Source organism: Gambusia affinis, linkage group LG13, assembly GCF_019740435.1.
Source record: "Gambusia affinis linkage group LG13, SWU_Gaff_1.0, whole genome shotgun sequence".
NCBI lineage: Eukaryota > Metazoa > Chordata > Actinopteri > Cyprinodontiformes > Poeciliidae > Gambusia > Gambusia affinis.
Genome location: NC_057880.1, coordinates 17,032,619 through 17,051,661, shown reverse-complemented (window position 1 = coordinate 17,051,661; position 19,043 = coordinate 17,032,619). Strand labels below are relative to the sequence as shown.

Here is a 19,043-nt window from a genome sequence, read left to right as displayed (position 1 = left end):
TTATGTTGGTCTAACGCAAACACCTGATAAGTTATGTAGTTTTCAGTTGCAACAAATATTAAAAACTTCCAAGGGGCATCATTACGTTTACAAAGTAATTTAAATTCCAGAACTGCGTTTAAAAAGAGCACATTTACTCATAACAATAAATGTCATGAATAAATGTCCTTTTTAGGACTTTATAAAATCAAAAGACCACACTTTAAAATGTGTTTGATAAAATTGTATTGACATTAGCATTGTAACAATTTATTTTATTTGCTATAATTTACTAAAGTTTTTGAAGTGTCAGTTCTTTTTTTTCAAAAATGAACATAAAGACAGACAAGTTAGGTTATCTACTGTATAGTGTACATTTTAATGGTAGAGTACAATGATATATATAAACAACTGTTCAGAAAACAAATCACCAGATACTTTCATTATGTGCTTTTTTTCCCTGTATGATCGTTACTTTGAATCTGTATAATGAAATGCCATCATGTTAAAGGCAAAGCTTTAGTCTCCCAACACCAGGCTGGGTACATGTTCAGAATGCTCCACATAAAGTATCAAGAACAAAGCCAAAGCTGAAAAAATCTGAGCAATAATCCTATTTCAGATGGAACCTTTGCCTTTAAAAGTGATGGGAAATCGTTGATAGAAAAGTAACTTTTATTTATTTATTTTACAAATGATGTTTTCAGTAAAAAAGCTTGTAAAATGTACTTGGTGCAAAAAATGCTATGTCTCTTAAAATTGGTGGAAAAACATTTGCAATGCAGAGCACAGTATGTGCACAACTGACTTGGGACAGCTCACCAAAAACAGCCATTATAATATGTAGCAGCTACATTTCCAGTTCAGCATTTAAAATATCTCAATTAGCTTAAAGTAAAATAGCTCAAATAAAGACATAGCACATAAATACTAAAATATACTTTAATGGGAGAAATTAATTCTTAAACAGAAAAAAGTTAAAAAATTAAGGTAGAAAAATAAAAAATGGTAAACTCCACATCTACTGATTCCAGTATAAACATAAAAAAAAAAACATGATCTTTCCTAAAATGTGCTTGAATGGTAATTAAGTGTATTTTAAAAGGAGATAATCTAAATCCCACTACCAGAAGAAAATACAAACAAAACAATATATAGTAGCAGTGAGGTATCAGCACCACATTCCTTTTGTCCAGCCAAGTGTTTGATTCAGATTCTGTTCTACTGAAAGTATTTGAGGCCAGCAACGAGGAAGAACTTCTCCAGAAAGATCTCAGAATCCAGGACGGCGATGTGCGCTGCGCGGCCAATGAGGGAGTTGGCTGTGTTGGGCAGGGCATGAATGACGTCATACCTGACTAAATTACAGTCCTTGTTCTGAAGTACTGGCAGCAGCAGATTTTCAATCATCTCAGCATACACGGGCCCTGGTGTTCACAGGAGAGACGTATAAGGCTACTTTCCAAACATAAATTAAAAAAAGTGCTTTTGTGTAATATTCAAACTTTGAATTTCCATCAGCTACTGGCCATTATAATTAAGAAAAAAAAAACAAACAAAAAAAAAACATCAGATTAATCACTGTGTAATGATTTTTTTTTAATTACTGGAATAAATTGAGTGTTGTCTTATTTGTATTATAAGTACAGAAGAGTCAGAAGTAAACTCTTAAAAAATTTCCTCTTAACTAAAAAAAAATTAAATAAATTGAGTGTTGTCTTATTTGTATTATAAGTACAGAAGAGACAGAAGTAAACTCTTAAAAAATTTCCTCTTAACTAAAAAACAAAAAAAAAAAAAAAAAAAAAACACTATGGGAACGCTCTGAAGCAAGACGTTTTCAGAGTCTTGCTTCATGTGGATCTTTGTGATTACATGCAACTCTCTAAAGAGAAAAGTGGACAGTGGCTTTGATCTTAGCTCAACTCACCTGTTTGTTTGTCTTTTAATGCCGTTTTGCACATCTCTATTCGAGCAGAATGATAGGGAACATAGCGATCCTGCAGTGACCCCACCAGCACCACATTCCTGAAGAACTGCAGACCTTAAAAGGCAGATGGTGAGGCAAGTTAGAACTATAATCTCATTCTTCCTTTGAAATTTACAACTATAAATACCAAAGCTAACCAGATTTTTTGCTGAGTTTGTACAGAAACGTTTGGCGAGGGTCAGAGTGATCCCGACACGTCAGCTGCAAGAGAGATCCTGATTTTTTCCATTTCTGCATGAACCAAAGGCCTGAGACAGAAAAACATTTACATTTTAGTGCTCATTACTTTTAACCGTGACATAAAATTAGCTGAACCAAATGGCCAGTAATGTATATGTTATGTTTACCTGTGTTGACCAGAGCAGAGCTATTGTACAGTGTGCCCAGATGAGGTCCTGAGAGGGAAAGAAATGTGTGTAGCTTGCTCAGGTAGCATTTAAACCTGGGTCTGGTTAACACTGAGCGAACTATAAGGTTCCCCAAAGAATGCCCCACAAAGCTGGAAAGTAACAACATGGAAGGTTATTGGTCAGCTATAATGTGGTTAATTCAAGATCAAAATGAGCAGAAAATTACAACAAGTTGTATTTATTAATAAAATATTTTGATAGTAGTTTGGGACTGAACAGTTTACCTTATCTTTGATATAGTGAGATTGTAAAGCTGAATGTACTGGACGATTTCATCCAGCAGGCGGTCTGTCATTGACTCAAAGTCAGCAAATGTGTCATTCTGGAAATAGAAATGGTGAGAGAAACAAGAAGAGGGAAGCTGTCAAAACTGTTTTAATTGAAAAAAAGACCCAACAAAATCTGAGTAAAAGATCTGTTGATCAGCTGTGATCAATGATCAGCAGGCCAGGTGCTCAAAAGTCAATTTTATATTTATTAAATGGATCAAAACTAAGAACTACCACCACTCCAGATGGTGAGTTCAATAAAATATAAGACATCACATAAAAAGTTAGAAACATCGATGATAATCAATTAATCTTGCAATTGTTTAATTTTGTTCAACTCAAATCCCATACATCTGTAGCATATTTTTGATTCTTTATCTCTTAGTGTCCTTAGAAAGGCAGATCAGACCTAAAATGAATGGAACAAGACAGGAAATTCTGATCAGTGAATCTCCATTCATAATGGCAAGCAAAGATTTCATAATCTGAATACCTGATTCCTCTCAGACATTAGGAAGTCTATCCGAGCGCCAGGCAGACCAAGCTCCAGGTACGTCTTCACCAGCCTCAAGTCTGCACTATTACCTGCCGCGATAAAAGAAAAGGAGCGACTTTAAAACTGGCTGACTAATTTTACCGTCAGAGATTCTGAAGGAAGGTCACCCACCATCCAGACCATGCACACACACAATGAGATGGATGCCTTCCTCACAGCTCTCATCCTCCTCCAAGCTGAAATAGGGAACGGTGGAGGCCAATTCAGGGACCTCGCTGTACAGGAAACCAGGGAGCTTTAACTGCTTCATTTCCTCTTTAGCTTTGATGAAACTGTATATGTGGAATGAAATGCATTAATTATTAATTAGGTATAAAACACAGCACTGAAAATTTATATACATTTTTATATATGCACTGAAGATTTTATGTTTCAGAGATGACTCACGCTTTCATCTGTGGCGTGGGTGCACATTCGTACCAGTGCAGACTGGATGATGTGGAGGAGGAATAGGGAGACTTACTTAAACTATACCTAGTGCTGCTGGAGGGCAGGTTGGAGCATAAAGGAGCTTTTGATGAACCTTTAGTTTCATGGAGATGAGCAGCGCTGAGCTGCTCAAACAGTAGGCGTGGCTCTTGAGGCGCAGCAACCCCAGCTGGATCATCATCGGCAACGCCGTTCACAAAATCATAGCCATCGCCTTCTTCGTAGTAACCGTTCTCAATCATCTCATGTTCCGTTTGATCCTCATCCTCCTCAACCTGTGCTTCTGCCCGGATACCAAGAGTAATGGCGGACGTTTCTACAGGGCTGATCTCAGACACGTCTGTGCTGGAGCATGAGCCAAAGTAATTCTCTACCATCCCACGCTTCACCAGATCAGTGCTACTTGTGGCAGAGTTACTGGAAGGGCAAGCTGTGTGAGGATCGCTACGGGATTCCTTAGATGTTCCCTGTCCACCGGCTTCCTCTACTCCAATGTCCAAACTTCCTGCAGATTTTAAATCTGCTGGAAGTTGAAAATCACCAGCAATTGTGTCAAGGTTGCAGGCTACATCAGTTCTTAGAGTAACATCTCCAGAGAACACAACACTCTGCTCTTGTACCAGAACACTGGATTTTCTGCCACTGGAACTTTTAGAAGAACCTTCGCACTCATCATCTGAGGGCAGGGAGTTGATGGAAGCAAGCGAGGACTGGACTCCGCTTAAAGCACTTGTACTTTCTGGACACAGAATTTCTCCTGTGCCGCTAGGTCGTTGCGTTATGTTCTGCTGGACAGGGAGCGGAGCGGGAATTTGGACTGTTCTTTCTGTGTGTGAAGCAGCGAAACCTGATTCAGTGAAGCCTACTTGTGGTCCTTGAGCCAGCTGAGTGGCAAAGGAGCTGGACTCACTCTCAATGCCGGAGTCCGAGAGGCGAGATGAGGCACTAGGGGCCCCTACATCTTGGAACCTGATACAGTCGCTCTTCACCTGCACTGTGACCGCACAGGCCTGACTACGTTGTGCTGCAGTTTTACTTGGCCTTTCAAAAACAGATTCCAGGGCCGGCTGCTGCGAATCACACACATCCGTCTGGGTGAACTTAGGAATATTACTGCTATGGCCTGAAACAGTCTGATTTGGCAGAAGAATGTTTACTTGTTCAGCTTGGATGACATCCTTATTACTTGGTTTAGACTCATTTTCCATTAAGCCGAGAGAGCACTGTCGCTGTTGTTGGCCAAAGCGCTCTTCATGAACACCTTTATGAACATGTTGACTTGTCATAATAGCCCCAGAACCAGCCTGAGGGCTGCTTTTTGAGTCCAAAGTAGAAAGATTTTTATGAACATCTTTATTACAAGCAGCAGTTCTATTGTAGCTTGTAACAGAGTCATCAGCAGTGTTTCCCATATTTGTTGACGTCCCACTAAAATCAAAAACAGAGCTTACATTAGTCCGTGAATAGCTACTTGAGTCAAGCCGCAAGGTACCTTGCTCCTCGTCTTGGTTAACAGAGCCCTCCTCTTCTTTGTATTTTGTGCTAATATTGCTGTGGGGTGCTTTAAGGTTTTTATAACCCACTAAAACCACAGAGTCCTTGGAACCCTGTCTGGTCAACTTTTTGGAGTTCTCAGTTTTTGAGTTTTTCTTCAGTTTTACTGATTTGCCTTTGGACTTAGGTGGTGGATCAAAGTTTTCTGGCCAGGCATTATCCAGCAGAGCACTCTGTGATTCTGGTATTGTACTGGCTGATGCACTGCAGTCCTTTGAGTTAGCCTTGTCAGTTTTACTGGAAACAGAGGGAATTCTTGAATTGTGCATGCCCAGCCATGGTCCATCACGATCTTGAGGGAAAAAAAAAAAAAAGATTCAATTGAATGCAGACATGAAAAATGAGTGCAACCATATATTTTATCATAAACTATGAATCATAAATGCTGTGTTACTGACCTTCAGTGATAGATTCAAGGTATCTATCCTCAAAGATGATTGGCAAAGAACTAACGTCTCCATCAAGGTCTGCACATTCCACTGGTAGTGGAGGCAAACACAGGAAGTAACAGGAACTTTTGATGGCATTAGTCATCTGTTGGTGGCTGTGAGCACTGATGGATAAAAAACCCAGAAAGAAAAGTAAATCAAAGCTATTTATAAACAATCAAGACAAAGTCTGCAGAACAACTTACTATAGTTCCTGATATGCCAGTGCAGATTGCCTTGGATGTTCAAGACAAAAGAAAGCCTCTGCAAACCGTCTTACCTGTTAAAAAAAAAAAAATTAAATTAAAAAACAAGCTGTGCAAGTACAATTGCTCAGGTTTATTTTGATTCATTTAGATATCTGCATATTTGTTTTTTTAATGAATAATTTGACTGTGATATTTTGCAATGCATTTGTACTCAATCGTTCATTATTTTTTTGGTTTGTTTTAACAAATTTTGTTTTACTTTTCCTATGAAAATAATTTAAAAAAACTCAAAAAAAAAAAATACTATACATTTTAGGAGCAGTTGTCAGAAAAGAAAAAATCATCTTTGTAAATTAGTCATAACTATTGGTGTTTTTTTAAGCAGGAGAAGTAATTTTGTCATTGACAAACCAACTTGTACTTTACTAATTTGTGGGGAACACATTGCCACCAGTAAGGACAGTGACACTTATGTTGAGTGCAGCATAAATATGATAAAAAAAATAAAATGCATATACACCATGGCTGGATGGTGATGCTAAGATGAAACTAGTTTACTGTAGTGGGTAAAAAACATTTTTTGTGTTCTTTTCTTACAATGTCTAAACAAAGTTGGTGAAAGAACAAAATCTTTTTTGCAGAATGGACTATGTTGGTGGAGAGTGTGGGTTTAACCAGTTAAGTGTATCCAGATGTTTACATTTATGACCAACTGACATGCCGTACTCACTCTTAGTGTGTGGTGCTCCATTGCTAGTAGGGCAGCAACGTGTTCCTGCAGGGACACAACTTCCAGGAACTGTCCCCAGAGAGCCATGAGCAGAGAGCAGAGCTGCGCCAGGTTCATATTAATAAGTTCTGCAAGCTCGTCAGGTGACTCCGCCTTTAACTAAAAATATCAGAACAAAGGTTAAACAAATGAAAAGTGAACATATTTTTGTTAACAAGACAGTAAGTACCAGGAAGTCAAACAATTCAGCATTAAAATGAGGAATGTTTGTCACAACCTTATTGAATCAGTTTGTTGCAAAACTCTACAACAAACTGAGTTTTCCAACTATACAGAGTTAAGAAATTATGATATCACCTTGGTAATTATATCTAAAAGATAAACTACTTTTATTACCATTTTAATAACTGAAGAAAAATTTAAATAGCTCAGATTTTGATGACAAAATATTTGCTGTCGGCAGAAGCTGACATCACTCCATCATAGTTGAGTGCCACACCTTGAATCATAAAACAAAAGCTTCTAACCTACGAAAAAAGCTCTTCTTCATATTATCACTTCTATATAACTAATACTTGCACCAATATTTCACAAAATGTCAACACTACAAGCAGCAAAACACTTTCCTGTCAAGCAAATAAACGCTAAATGACAAAGACAAAAAGGGAAGGAACTCTGACCTTTACTTGTTCACACAATTCCGTTAGACGGGCCTCTAAGTCAAGTTGTTCTGAGCAGGAGGAAGTAAAAATAATAATAAAAATACTGTTATTTAACTGTACAGAAAATGACAAAAAGAATGTGAAAGCTGAAAAGGTTGTTGTGCCAGATAGAACAGATGTTGGAAGGTGCTTTCTATAAGACATGACCAGACAAAGCTGAGAATTTTGATAGAAAAGAAGCATCAATAAACTTTTTTGCCCTTGGTCTTTAAGCATATAAACCAGCAATAGAAGAAAAGTAGCTGAAGAATTTTTCTCTGGAAAGTGGATACAAATTCTGTTTTCTTGACGGAAGAAACTGGAGTGAAGAGAAGGAGGGAGAGAAAGGCAGGCTGATTCGATGAGCTGAAAGGGTCAGGACATACCTATGTAGACGTGCCTTTGCCCTCGAGGATATGGTCTTCTGAGTACTCTCTCATATAGCGCCTGCATGCTGGGCTTGGCTAGTAAGATTGCACATATAGGCATGTTTAACCTTCATTAATTATCAGATTAATAATTTGTCCACTCACTGGGATTAGCTACGGTAACCATGGTTAGTTGTGCTTTTGTTTTGGTTTTAGTCCACTTGTCTAATGAGTGCAGGCATTTTGTAAGCTTAATTACCCAAAATTGCTATGTGAATAAAAATACTTGTTTCTGAAGTTTCTACAATGGTTTAATATGGTAATGTGACAGGGCCAGGTGAGTTAACATGGGATTACAACTACAAACACACATTTTAAAATGGTAAAAGCAATGCATTAAAACAAAAAACAAATTTAAAAAAAAAAAGGTGAAAACAGGGTAATGCCTAATATTGTGTCCCATTTACACCCATAAGTTAAATCTGATTTAATACCCCTAAAGTCAGAAAAAACAACTTTGAATACTGGGGCTTCTTCAACATCTGACCTTTAAATGAAATGCTTATTTACACTTCTTTCTGCATATTAGGTCAGATGGACAAACAGTATTGTCCACCTGGTTCTACAAGTCGTTGCTAAAGGGCAGAAATGTCCAAAACCCAGATAAGTATGCTATCAGTAAATATTGTTATTAGCACAGAACATTCAGAGGGTAGCTGTTAATAAATCACAGGTTTTCTGAAGTGTGGCTAAATAATTATTAAGCGATTTAACTTCAAAGGTAAATGGAACAACATGGGCATTACTCATTTTCCTGTGTTTTAAAGAAAACAAAAACATGCAAAAATAAAAGTCACAACAATGCAGTTATATAATTCATAAAGTAATATTTAATACCTAGTTCCATTCGGTGTGAGGAGGGCAGGTCCTTGGTTATAGAGGTAAAGTAATCAAAGAGGCCCCGGTAGACTATTAGGAGAATGGAGCAGAGGTTATGGTGCATGCTGAAGGCATGTTGCAAACAGTTGTCGGATACCAGGAATGTCCTCCCCTAGTGGAAGACAAAAAAAACCCCAAAAAACCATTTGTAAGCACAATTACTTTTGCCAAGTGCATATTTTTACTTTAGGAACTGAGAGAACACAAGATCGAAAGTAATGTTTTAGAAGTTAAAAAAGAATATCTATTTTCTTGGCTAAAAACCCCCCAAACTGTCAATATTTTTAATTTTGGTAATGCAAGTGCTAAATTTATTCTGTCTTTAATCCCAATTCCCTTAGAATAATAAAAACAATCAATGAGTTGTTATTCACAAGCTGAGCATTAGTGATGCACCTGGGATTAAAGAGGACCGCCGTCTTTGTTCTGCCTAAATAACTGTTACGAGAGTTACAGTACAAAATCTCAGGGGAAGATCTGGATGGCTGACTTAGCTGAGAGCGCCAAATCACTCACATCCAATGGTGAAAAGAGCTCCAATTTTTTTCTCTCTTCTTCTAGCTTATCCATCAACAATCTGACACATACCTGCATGCTCCTACAGCTAAAAATGCAACTAAACACTACCTGAGGAGTAGAATTTCAAAAGTGTTAAACTAACAAACCCTAAATAAATTCATTGGGAAGAATTGTGTATTTTATTGATCATTCAACACCACCATTTCTCTTTCATAAGTCTAAAGTATTCCAATTCTCTTATTTTACTGATTGTTTAATGTATAAGAGTTCCAAACCTAATACTCCAACAGCTAAATAAATTTAATAGCATCCACAACTTATGTAGGTTTTTTTTTTAAATGATAACTTACATCTGGTGACACCTGCTTCACATAACTGCTGCCAAACACAACATTCTCGAGAAGTGGGATGATTGAATCTTTGCTCTGTGCGGGAGCATTTCGGTTCAGCCATGTGGTTTTCACAGGTCGAGGAAAACTAAAGAAACATAACCAGAGTTGTGATTAGGATAGTAAATACTTAAAAAAAAAATTTTTTATAGGCATGCATAAATATTTCTGCTCATCAAACCTGATTAGGGGTTGATGTAGCGCCACAAGGGAGGCATGAATGGCTACAGAGATGACAGATAGATGGAAGTAGTCAAACATGACATTGATGTGTTGGTGGATGCCCCGCTGAAGGCTAAAGTGCAAATGAAGTATGCGGCTGCTAATATTCTGCAGAGAACTTGGATCTTCTGGTCTGAAGGGATAATGATAAAAGGTTTTAGCAGTATGTGATTTACATTGGCACTGCTGTTAGAATCGCACTGTCATACACCTACGTATAATCGCCATCTGTGAAATACAAATCCAGGCAGAGCTGGAAATCCATTTCATTGAGGGACTCTTCTACCTGAGAACAAAAAACAGTCAAATCAGAAACCTCTCCACATAAAATAGGGTTTGTGTGGATGTAAAATGAACTAAATGGAAAGCAGAACAGACAATCAATAAATAGAAAAAAACAACATATTGCTTTATAATTATTAAACAAGAAGCAGTGGAATAGCAGAAAATGTATTTGCAATAACAAGTTAAAGCCACACTCCAAATCGTACCTTTTTCTCATCCAGAAGCATCATCACTTTGAAGAGAAGAACATCATTGACAACAATCTCTTCGTTCTTATACAGGATTTGGAAAGTTTTGCTGCAGATGACATCATCCTGGACTGAAGCAGGAAACGCCAAATCTGAGCCTAGAAAGAAACAATCATTAAATACATGTGGTTAATAAAGAAAATCCTAAATAAATGCAAAACTTTACATTTAAATTTAAGTTTGTTTTAAATGATGGCAGATACATTTTGTATAGTTATTCCACTATGGTAAAAGAATAGTTAAAAGGAGACATTTAATAACTGCCATATTATGCTTTAGCAATTCTGTGACTCATCAGATGAGCTGGACTCAAACAGGCAAGCATTAGAAAAATCCAAATAAAAGGCAGTGTCTCGTTACAAATTTACTACATTTTTACTAACAAGACACTGAAGGCTAAAGTGCAAATTATGCTTTTTTGAAACAAAAAGATTGTATGAAAATTAAAATAAATCTACTTTTCTTCCAAAAAATAAAGCAAAACATTAAAAAAATAATAAAAAAAATCACATTGCAGTCATAAGAGTACACAAAAACTAACATAAAAAAGTGGCAACAGAAACTAATTTCTAATTGCATGTTTGTTTGAAACTAGGTCTCTGTCTTGAATGATGCAAATGATGTACCTGAATTACTGCAGAAAATTGCAAACACTGTGCAAACCACATTATGTTAAAAACTATTTGGGAATTGCAGTTGCAAAATAACTCCTTTGTGCATATATGACTTTACCTCCTGGATGAAGGAGACTGGTCTCCACTTTGTGTGGGACACGAGGAGGCACCTTAAGACTGCCACGCATCTGGTAGAACCTGCAGAAGATTTAGATTTTTCAAAATGATTATAAGAAGGAAATCAATAAAACTGCATCATTGGCTTCCAGAACTTTCTTACAAACTCTGCAAATGGAGAACAAATTGCACATATTAGATACAAGTGTCCTGTAAAAGGACACTACACCTCTCATAAATGAATAATGAGCACTTCTTTTGCAGTCACTCATCTAATAAACCTAAGCTCTTAAAGCTCTGATGAGTCACAAGCCGCTGGAAAGAGCTTTATCAGAGAACACCAAAGTATCAGTACACAGCTGCTGTAAACAGAAACGTCTGAATACTGAAGAATTCAACAAGTGCAGCTTGAACACTGGTTGGCATTTTGTCCCTCTAAGTTTCTATGAAATTAGGTAAAAGTATTTTAATAACACATTTCAGTCTTGTTTTACCAGGCTATGAAAGAGTAGGCATATGTATTTATTTTTTTAACATTGAAAAGTATTTATTGTCCTACAAATCTTCATCAATACTTAAATAGCCTGTAGAAGTCAGGGATCAAACCAAAGAGATGACGATTAGCTCACAGTTTGAGTCACATCCGGCCCACAAATGTGGAAACAATGAGTTTGTTACACAATACTTGATACAGTCTGTGCTCTACATATATAGGATCCTAGTAGAAACAGTTACAAATTACATCTGTCAAATATGCCTATTCCTTTACTCAAGACAATGTTATTACATCATTAGAAGTATTGAAGGTGTCTTAAAATTTAGCAATAGTTCTACTGTAAAATAAAGATGACTTTAAATTTACTAATGCTCCCTTAATCAGACTGAGCCTAAAGTAAATTTGTGAAGCATTTATCTTCCCACAGGATTTATTTTCAATTTTTTGTTTAGATACATCATTCCATGATTGTTAGCCTTGTAGGACTGAGCACACCACAATAAATTTCAGATAAGCTGGTCACAGAAACACAGTTACAGTCATTTTTATTTAACAGTTGGAGGTTATTGTATCTATAAACATTTATTCTTGAGTCTTTGGGATTCTCTTATCAGAAAGATTTGGGTGAGAGAAAAAACAATAAGATGAATGTTTGACGCATTCAGTTACTAATGTCAAAAGGTTAAACTAAGAGTATATAATGTGTCCTGAGAAAATCTCCAAAGTACAAAGTCTTCCTATCAATTGAACTTAAACAGAGGTTGATGGATATGCATAGATATATTTAGCAACATTTCAGACAAAAAAAGTCAGTACATCCTAAAATTGAAATCGGCTGGCCAGGCTTTTTAAAGATTAGTAATTGGCGATCGGCCAGAAGACTGCAATTGGTGTACCTCTAGTTTTACAAAATGATCTAAATGCTTTCATTATAAATGTAATCCAAGACATGCCACATATAAATAAAGTGAATAATGCTAATTTAGTTTTCACATCATGACTGCCCATGCTCTTCACAACTGGAAATATTTACAAAAGAGACAACTCTGATTTCCTGCAAGTGAAGTAAACATGTAGTAACCTTTTTTCATTCAGGTGACTGACAGTTCTCTGCAACAAGTAGCATTCATCTATGGCATGTCTTTAAAACGGGATTTCAACAACAATTTAAGACCAAAAAATAAAAATAAAAATAATAAAAAATTGTTCATCTCTATCTTCAACCTGCATAAAAGATCTGCAAGATCTCAGAAACAATACATCACTCATGCCAGAAGTGTTGACTTTAACCTCACCCTGTCATCTGCATTTTTATAAAAATTTTTATCTAGACAGCAAAATGATGTCTTAAGTACTGCTTGAAATGTTTTATAAAAGAGGGCAAATTCTGTCTTTGCTAAGAACATCTGAGTCTGCTGAAAATGCCTGGAGGTGCAAGAGAGTCTGCCATCTGTCCTAGATTGGCTTGGTCAATCACAGAACACAATCTGTTCCCCCTACGAGACAAACCGCAACGCATTTGTTTTTGCAAATCCCTTTTAAGTACACAATAAAATTAATCACAAATGCCTTCAACAGAGCACTGGGTAAAGCATAAAACATCAACAAACTTCCATTGAGCTAAGTCTTAACAAAAAGAGAGAACAATCTTAAGCAACCTGGAAGCAAGAGAAAACTCACCCTCTCTGGAACAGGTCCACATTGTAGAACTTGTGGAGCTCTACAGAGAACTCCACTGTGGCCTGAACTTCAGTCATCTTGGTCAATACAGGCAGAGGTGCCTAACATTATCTCGGATACATCTGTACTCCTGAAAGGAAAATGAATATAGACTAATTATTCCTAGGAAGCTTTGGAGAAAACTTAGCAGAAATAGTTGAAAGAGTGGAATTACAGTTTAGGTATTGTCAATTACATGCTATATGTATGTAATATAACATAATTCTAAAGTATGTTACATGACATTTTAATGTTCTTATTGTACCAAATACAAAGACAGCCACAATTTGTCCATGATGTCTTTTGTATTTATTATTTCCAAAATACTTGGATTGATACTAATTGAGCTGACTGAGTCAAGCTATGTAATAATATCACAGACACAGGCACAGTGATATTATTAGCTGCTTATAGTCACTATGACAAAAGCAGAGTGGTGTAAATGCCAACACTAAACACCAACAACACCAACAAAGAAACATCAATAAAGAACCATTTATTCATGGTTCTTTATTTATGAATTTAAGATGGCATAATAGGCACTTCAGTGGTGTACAGATGATTTATCTAGTTGTTTAAAAAAATATCAAAATATATGACTAGATGTAAACAAACTTAAATCAAAATCTAATAACAGAGCAAACTGCAAAATAATGCAATAGAAAAATATCTAACTGCTAGCCTGCTGGTGTAAATGTGTATTCATATCCAAACTTATTAGTTGCAATACAATGGTAAACAGATAACTGGCAGATATTAATAGACAAAAACAACAACAGAGAGAAAAACTATGTAGTCTGCTTGATCAAAGGAGGGTCACACGTTTATAATAGCTAAGTAACGGGGACTTAGGCTTAAAGATCTGTTTGCACAGTGCTGACAACTAAAAATATCTGTTCAACAGGTCGTGATATTACTTAGTGTTGCTGAAACTTAAGGGCAACCAATTCCCGTAATCAAGAGGTCAACAGGAAACCACATACAAATACGACAGCACAGCCGTCTTTGGAAACTGCTATTCAAATACATGCAAACAAATCGGAAACTTTTCATCAGCAGCTTGGTTGTAATCATTTTAAGCCTGCAGTTTTCGATTTTGCTTTTCAGTAAAGAGAAATTCCGTCTTGCACTTAGAGCTCAAGCAAGGGCACATTAAAAAAAACAAAAACAAAAAATAAAAAAAAACTACACACATATAGTTAACATGTTAAGACGTAAGGCCTTAATCAATCGGCGAGACAGTTCCTCTTTTTCACAAGTCTGAAGAGTAGCTAACATTGACGAGTTTAACAATGAGTAGCGAAAAATCTTAAGACATGTAGTGAGTTTGATTCCATTTCGAATATGAGTGGGGGTGACAAGTCTACAAACCCTGGTGGGCAGAATCTCTGCACCGGTATGGTTTCACTTCTTGAGGTAACAAACGACAGAAAGGCCAACAAAACATAGGTTCGACACAAGGATGAAAGATATAAAAAAGGACGAAAATAATTCTATTTTGGTTGCCAGTCTGCAACCACGGTTAGCCACACACCGAGCAGTTGTCACTGGGAAACATTACACAGACAGACAAGCAAGATATCGCTACTCACCATTGCGTTGGCAAGCTAACATTAGCTCGCTAACCAACGTTAGCTCCAATTTCACTTCTGCTGTCGTCCCTTAACTAGTGGCTACAGACTAAAAACACCTCTCTTCGTTCTATTTTACTTTCTTATTCGGTAAAATTGACTTGACATGGACCGCTAAAATGGGATAAAAAGAAGAGCGGACATGTAGCCGTCAGACATAGCTGTGCTTGCTATGCCAATTCAGCTAACAGTGCTCAATCTGAGGAGTTGACGGCAGCTGCTGCTCCCTGAACACTTAACTGCGCTCAGCCGCACATTACACAGGGGCAGCTGACAAAATTGCTCCCTGTGATTGGACTATCAGTACCAACTACCACAAATACAACAGAGTCAGAAGCAATACGAATAATTATTATAATAGAAATAATAATTCCTAAAACAAATATTGATGGTTTCATGTTGCTTGTTTAGTCTTACAGGTTAATGACATAACCTAACATATAACATGCATCAAAATGGTCTTTTTGAGCCATTAGTTATTTCGCACTATCTTTTTTTTTAATAATCTAATACGTTAAATAATTTCATTCTAAAGGTAATCTGCGATATTTATTTTGAAGGTTAATTAAGGTTTAAATTAAGGCTAAGATATGCAAGATATGTCAGGCTTCTATTTCTAAGACTAACATTGCTTTATTTTATTTTATTTTTATTTTTTATTTTATTTTATTATTATTATTTTTTTAAAAAGCTCAAATGTGTCTCTGCTTTTAAAATAAGCAGAGACACATAACCATAATATACCCCAAAATGTTTCTGACAACCAGTTAGTTTTATTCAGACTCTCTCCGTCCATCATTTGCCAAATGATCCGTCCCGCTGTATTTTCATGTCAAGTTAATATATCTGCTGTGAGCGACGTCAAGTTTGGCGTTCTGCTCCAGAAAACTGCAAACATCGAGACTAATGAAGAGCGCAATAAACGTGAAAACAGTCATGAAAGAACGTGTCCGTAGAGTTGCGCAACTAAACGCCATTATAATCATCAATATTAAGATAAGTGTCACAAATCTGTGCATCGGGCCATCTAAGTTGTGGAGCAGCAGGAGGAGCGATGTGCACTGCGCTGTGACAGCAAACGCAGGGCCGTAACGCAGAACCTGGAGGCTGGGGCAAGGAGCAGGGTGGGGAGGGGAACTCAAAAATCCTACTTAGAGTTTCGCAGACAATAGTGGAACATTCAAAAACATGCAAAAATTTCTAAAGTCTGGTTTGTACTGTTGTAACCATTAAACAACCCCCCCCCCCCCCCCCCTCAGCTCAACCTTATAAGTAGAGACACATAATTGATGTTATCATCATACAATGACTTGCAATTAAGTATCGGCAAAGATCAATGTAATTTTCACAGGTGGTGGAACGTTATTGTCAACAGCTGCTGAAAGTAACTAAAAAAGTTACCATTAGCTACTTTCTAAATCAAGTAATCAGTAATCTGTTACTTTTTCAAGGAGTAATCAGTAATCCTATTAAAACTACTTTCTCAAAGTAACTATGCCATCACTGATATTAATTATATGTAATTAACATAAGTTAATTACATACAATTAAAGTTAAGCAAAACTTCAGTATTGATTAAACTGGACAGCAATTACTTCACTCTAGTTCAGAATTTATAATACATTAAGTTTAAATGTAGCAGAGATTAGTTAAAACTCAGATTAAGATTAATATAACCATCATTTAATTTTTTTGAAATAAAAGGAAATATTTTAATGCTTCTTTTTGCCCTTGGGACTATATTGAGAAAAATATGCGAACTTCAGGTTATAGACTACTCAAACCTGGATTGAGTTACACTAGAGAAATTTTGAAAATAGGGTTTTGAATTATGATACCTTTATTATATTTGTGAAAACAAATAAAGTGTATCACATGCTGAAGTAATGGGTTGCCTAGGAAACCCCTCATGCCCCAGCCATCTTGTTGGTACTATTGGAGGGTCATCATTTTATCATTTAAACCAAATTAAGAACAGAGGGATGTTGGAAGGAAATTTGATGGAGTCATATTAGTTCATCAGTTTCCGATGATTAACCATAAAATTCACATGAAGCAATTATCACAAAACATTTCTTTAAAATCCAGATCTCATCAGCATTTATTTCTTACCATCAATCAAAAGTGGGGAAAAGCCTCTGAGCTTGACACACCCTGGCCTGAGTTTTATCAGGCATTGGGCCTTTTCTTTTTTTACTGCATTGGAACTATGCAAACTGAATACCCTCCAACACAAGCGAAAGGAAGGAATTGTATTCTAAAAGTGAAGAAAAATAAAGTCATCCTGGGGTAATTCCCTGTTTTTCATCACTGTTAAAAACGGTGGTAAAGACTAAACAATGAGACCAAGGATGGCACTGGAATACAGAGTTGACATTGGGGAAACTGTTTACTTAGTAAAACCTATCAGGTACCTCACTGTGTGGTCTGAAGTTTTTCACTTCCACTTACAGTGTGACAATGCAAAATTATGTTCACTCTTGGAAATCTGACTAAAAATAACCAAATATCTATTGCGACATTCCAATTCAATCTGTAAAATAGGTGAATTCCCAAGGTAAACAATTACTCTAATAGCCACTGTCTCAGCTACCTGTCCTTTTATTGATGCAGATCAGGCATTAAAGCAATAATTAAACGGCAATTCCACTCTGCATGAAACTGTCTCTAGCTCATAAAGTGATACAAGCAGTTTGTTTCTGACTCTGTATTTCAGAAACTCCATGCTGTTCTTACGCCAGCAGCAGCTGCTGCTTTGTGATTCCACAGTGTTTTTGCGCTGGACCTTTCAGGGTAAGTAATCTGTGCTGCTTAGCACTCACACAGAGATATAAAAACAAGATGACTCATAAAAACACAAAACTTTTCTTTAAGCAAGACGTTTTTGTTTTGCTGTAATACAAAATGTCAAGCTTTGCTTTAAACATGACCAAGGTAATTTCTTTGCTTCTATGCAATGAGTCATTTGGTGTTTTAGGTTGTTTTATGTTTTCAGGTCTGCAAGATTGTTATACCACAGAGATGTATGTTTGCATTGTTTGCCTTTCCTCAGTTGGTTTCTCTACGGTGCTGCTGTGCTTGTCAATATTTGATGTTGCACATACTGTGGTTTGTGTTAACCTTATTTTAAAATGCACTGACATGTACAACTGTGGCAAATATGGAATAATAAAATATAAGCCCTGAGCCAAACTGCTGAATAGCATCAGGCTTTCAAAGCAGCACAGGCTCCTGGAAAATGGAAGAATAGCTCTTTTCCAGACAATTTATTCACACTTAATTAAAGTCTTTAGATTCAAATTCTGACATTTAGTAAAAACAAGTTAATCTTGAGAGCTTAAGTCCTGTTGCAAGAATCACAAACACTCAGAGAGATAGTCTAATATTTATTCAAGGCAGTGGCACAGCTTTCCAAACACAGAGCTTTTGTTCCCTTGCCACAAGATGCGCAGACTTACCCTGACTACTAACACACTGCTTTTGCTTTCTTCTCCCCGTTTTATAGCTGTGAGGATTCCACCTCAAGCTGGCAGTCATGTGAAGGAGGGGTTCTCATTTACTCAAACAAGCGGCGAGGAAAATAATTTCTAAGGTTGAATCACGGAACATAATTTCGAATACTACTGGAGGTCCCAAAAGAGTACATAAGTATTCCACCATGTTATGTGAAATTCAACTTAAAGATCAATTCAATAATGATTGTGCCAAGTAAAATAAAAGACAAGATTCATGCTTGAGTTTCTTGAGAGAATTATGCTTCAGGATTTGATGAGTTTGTATTTAACCATTGTTTAACCAATGTTCCACATTGTTGAGCTGGCAAGAAGAGAAGGACTTAGAATGTTTGCAGTACCATCTCTTCATGATGGCTCTCATGAGATAGACCCTGGCTTTAACTTCAGAATAAACACAAAGTTTACTGCAGTGGGTGGGTTTTTTGTTAGTTTTTTTTTGTGTGGGTGATGACTGACATCTAGTGGTTGAGTTGTTTTAAACACCACTTACCCTGTCCATGGTGCTGAACATCAAAGACTGATCTTATTTGAGCTGCACAACAATGCAACAATATGGCATCTTAACAACTGTGTAAATGATCTGTAGATCTAAAACGCAACAGGTGCTTAATTTTTATTACAGTCATCAGAGTCCATCTTTTCTGATTTAAATCAGTTTATCTACAGCAGGGGTCTCACACTCCAGGCCTCGAGGGCCGCAGTCCTGCAGTTTTTAGATGTGCCACA

At 36.7% G+C, this 19,043-nt stretch overlaps 1 protein-coding gene across 2 annotated transcripts; it reads right to left on the bottom strand.

Moving 5' to 3' along the window:
- Positions 1-337: 337 nt before the first annotated feature.
- On the bottom strand, positions 338-15,042 carry fam135a (family with sequence similarity 135 member A). Of its 2 annotated transcripts, XM_044136475.1 has the most exons (21): positions 14,764-15,042; positions 13,133-13,262; positions 10,958-11,037; positions 10,184-10,323; positions 9,908-9,978; positions 9,652-9,825; positions 9,432-9,558; positions 8,521-8,674; positions 7,642-7,719; positions 7,235-7,284; positions 6,555-6,713; positions 5,822-5,895; positions 5,586-5,740; positions 3,592-5,479; positions 3,316-3,476; positions 3,142-3,233; positions 2,604-2,701; positions 2,317-2,468; positions 2,107-2,217; positions 1,910-2,023; positions 338-1,406 (listed from the first exon to the last, which is right to left on the bottom strand). In XM_044136475.1, the coding sequence occupies exons 2-21, from the start codon at positions 13,207-13,209 to the stop codon at positions 1,201-1,203; spliced, it is 4,161 nt and encodes a 1,386-aa protein (XP_043992410.1). In that variant the 5' UTR covers positions 13,210-13,262; positions 14,764-15,042; the 3' UTR covers positions 338-1,200. The 2 variants fall into 2 exon arrangements, with proteins under 2 accessions (XP_043992410.1, XP_043992411.1); XM_044136476.1 differs by lacking the exon at positions 7,642-7,719.
- Between the last annotated feature and the right edge of the window lie 4,001 nt (positions 15,043-19,043).